We start from the raw sequence: 3661 nt of genomic DNA, 5'->3' as shown, positions 1-3661 counted from the left end.
AGATGGAATCATGTCGAGAGATGCAGCAACCAAGATAATATCGCGAGAACACTGATTCCATTGCATTCATAATCATCGCCATCCACTAACCACGCAGACGAAACCAACCGATGAAACAACAACACTCAGACCAATTCCAGAGTTTCAGAACGCAGATCAGCATGGCTGCTGAAGAAACCCATCTAAATTCAGACAACGTTTCTGCATACCCAAATTTTGGGGCTCATTCAGCTAAAAACTGAATAAGCGAATACAGCGCCACTGAATCACACGAGCATCGAATAAACACGCAGCAGAGTAACATATCGAGAGATGCAGTCAAGATAATACCAACGCTGGTTCCATTGCATTCATACACATCGCCTTGCACTAACTACACAGACCATACCAAACGATGGATCGACAAGACGACAACACACGCACTCGGACAGATGGAACAGCGGGGGCAGAGACTGGACGGAGCAGGAGGCCTAGCCGCCGAAGCCGTAGAGGGTGCGGCCCTGTCGCTTGAGCGCGTAGACGACGTCCATGGCGGTGACGGTCTTGCGGCGGGCGTGCTCCGTGTAGGTGACGGCGTCGCGGATGACGTTCTCGAGGAAGATCTTGAGCACGCCGCGGGTCTCCTCGTAGATGAGCCCTGAGATGCGCTTCACGCCGCCCCTGCGCGCCAGCCGCCGGATGGCCGGCTTGGTGATGCCCTGGATGTTGTCCCGCAGCACCTTCCGGTGGCGCTTGGCGCCGCCCTTGCCCAGCCCCTTCCCGCCCTTGCCGCGGCCGGACATGGTTTGTAGGAGCTGCGAGCGAGAGGAGCGGAGCAGATGGGATTGGGAATGGTGGGGAGGGAGCGAGCGGCGGCGGTGGTGGCTGCTGGAGTCGGAAGGGGTGGAGGGGATTTAACGAGGGAGGAGGTGCGGCCTTCCGTTGGATCCGGACGGAGTGGACGGTGGAGATCTCGATCCGGGGAGAGATGGCGCGGATCGCTGACGTGGCTCCCAAATTTTTGCCCGGTGAGATGGGCAGCAGCTCACAAAAATTTGGAGAGCTTTTGCCGGTTGCAAGCTAGTGATTCTCCATTTATTCGCTCGTCTCATCCATAGGAAAAAAGAGATTGGGATAACATAGACTGATGGCTGCTGCTGAAAGCTACATTCGCCTTCATACCAAATCAAATCAATTAAACTTGCGAAGACGTGGCAGTTTTCAGATTTGCAACTGCTTTATGCTCAGTTTGACGATGGTGTGCGAACAATATTTGTGTCTCATACTTGAGCCATTGCCCTTGATTTCCTTGCAGGCTGTACAGAAATCATTAATAATCTGAACAAGTCACTATGCCGCTCCGGCGGCGGGAGGATGGGGAATCGGCGGATCACGTCATGTATTTAGCATAGGGAGATGGCGGCGTCGTCGGAGAGCTTTTGGTGGGCAGCTTCCCTCTCCGCCGCTCTGGTTGCTCCGGTGGAGCGCCGTGGCGGCCCTGTTGCCCCTTGCGCGGCTGCGGCTCGGCGGAGCTGCGGTGCGCGGTGCCCCCGTGCCGGTGGCCGAGTGATGGCGGTCCCGGCTTTTGAAGGTTTCGAAGGCGTGGTTGCAGTTGACCAAGCTGCCGTCGTCGTTTGCTGTGCAAGGTGGAGGTGCTCAGGCACCGAGGAGCGTCGACTTCCTGGTCGCAAGGGGGTTCCTCCCAGTCCAAGCGTATGGAGGAGAAGCGGCGGGTTTCGCCGGCGTAGCGGCTTGCTCGGTGGAGACGACGATAGGGCTCGGATGAACTTCAATGTAATTTTCCTTTTTTCTGGGCTTATCTGTAAGATACTTGGTTAATGCAATCAGGTCCTTCTTCCAAAAAAAAGTCACTATGCTTTCATGCCAATTGAACAGTGTCTACACAAGACCCCACATGCACACCATACAAAATGGAAGAACCTGGGGCAAGAAAATGCCATTTCTGCATCCCAGCCACCGGAATGTAATTCTAGATACCTGTCCAGCAAACAACATCATCAGTCAAACCAATTTGTACAGCTCATTCATGACAAAGCCATTAAAGTTACATCTCACAATTTTTGTACGACTAATAAAATAGTTAACGTCTATTTCACTAGTACTGTACGAAAAGCTTCAATTCCGGACCCTCTCAGCATACGAACTTAGAGAAGAAATAGGTGATTTGGAGAATAGTCAAATAGTGTCAGGCCGAGAAATTCTGTTGTCACCATCAAAATTTTGGCTATATTTGATCTTAATGGAGGCTAAAAGCTAGGTGGTCGAAATAACTCCATTGGAGGCCAATTCTGAACAACCAAGCTTATCAAATATGCTTTGTTATCATGGGCGTACGAGAGGTTCATGGTGTAGAAAAGGAGAAACATCTGGTTTTCAGCTTATAATTGTACCTTTTTAGAAATGTATGAGTGGGCTACATGCTAATAGGTCAAATTAAAATAAATCCATGCACTAGAAGCCTCAGTTAAGGGTAGAACATTATCTTATTAGTAGTTACACTTCCTGCATTCTACAATATATTCCTTTTTTTTTACTCTGTACAACATCAAAATAATATTTTGGCCACCACTTTTAATGATAGTATGTTAGTAAATGATGAAAGCAGACATCATGATGAATCTAGCCATGCCAATTTGATCATGTGTTTAATATGAAAATAGTGAAGATAAGTGCATGAAGTAGAGAATGGAGAGCTGCCGATGAAGGGATGAGGAAGCAGGGCGTCAAGAAAACTTCAAATAAATGCAGCATGTCATGAAAGCTTGACAGGAGGTGGCCAGGTGGCTGGGCAATAACTAGGCAAAGAGTTGCAGAGAGAATCTCAAGAGCCCTCTCTTGTACTCCCTCCGTCCCAAAATTCTTGTCTTAAATTTGTGTAGATACAGATGTATCTAATACTAAAACGTGACTTGATACATCTGTATCTAACAAATATAAGACAAGAATTTTAAGACGGAGGATGTATTTGAGAAAGTGCGGCAAAAAGAAAATAAACAAAACTCTTTCCGAAGCTACATGGAGAAGATAAGCTTACCTTCTCAACAAGTATGTCACAATAGCATATTTAACCAGACAATCATCTTATGTGTTTTGCAAAAAAAAAAAAACCCAGATCCCCATTGCTGCCAGCCATCCCATATATCCATGTTTAGAATAGGACAAATCATCACAGAAAAATCCATGGAGAACGAGGAGGCTTACGGTCAAAGTTGAGTTCATACATGATTGGTTGCACAATGGCCGCGATGCTACGGAGCCACGGCATGCCATCTCAGCAGATCCTCGATCACAGCAGCTTGCGACTAGCCACGGAATGCTAAATTCGTCGCCACTTGACCAGTTCCTCGATATCGCCAGTTTGCAACCCGCAGTTGTGTTGTGCGGAGGTCGTTAAGAACACGTTGCTAGTGGTTGTGAGCTTATCGAGGTACGCCTTGATCGGTGGATCCATTGCCTCGAGTTGCAGACGCGCGGTGCAGATGACAGCGTCTCGACGAAATGTGCTAGCCACTACAACAAAAACCCACATACAGCAACACATGTCTAGCAACAACGACAGCGTATGTGTAGTGTTTGGGTTCAACCTCCCACCTCCCATGAAGGGATAACCTCCCAGTACCCACCTGCACGTTATCTGCGCCTCCTCTCTCCAAATATTACA

The 3661-nt window shown here is 48.6% G+C and overlaps 1 protein-coding gene across 1 annotated transcript; it reads right to left on the bottom strand.

Annotated features, from left to right (window-relative positions):
* Positions 1 to 324: 324 nt before the first annotated feature.
* On the bottom strand, positions 325 to 882 carry LOC125514395 (histone H4). The gene has a single exon (XM_048679707.1). The coding sequence runs from the start codon at positions 780 to 782 to the stop codon at positions 471 to 473; it is 312 nt and encodes a 103-aa protein (XP_048535664.1). The 5' UTR covers positions 783 to 882; the 3' UTR covers positions 325 to 470.
* Between the last annotated feature and the right edge of the window lie 2779 nt (positions 883 to 3661).

Source organism: Triticum urartu, chromosome 6, assembly GCF_003073215.2.
Source record: "Triticum urartu cultivar G1812 chromosome 6, Tu2.1, whole genome shotgun sequence".
Classification (NCBI taxonomy): Eukaryota; Viridiplantae; Streptophyta; class Magnoliopsida; order Poales; family Poaceae; genus Triticum; species Triticum urartu.
The sequence above is the reverse complement of the archived record's forward strand: the minus strand, read 5'-3'. Positions and strand labels throughout refer to the sequence as shown.

Excerpts from the sequence above, each read along its gene's own strand:
- LOC125514395 (XM_048679707.1), bottom strand. The coding sequence starts at position 782 with ATGTCCGGCCGCGGCAAGGGCGGGAAGGGGCTGGGCAAGGGCGGCGCC.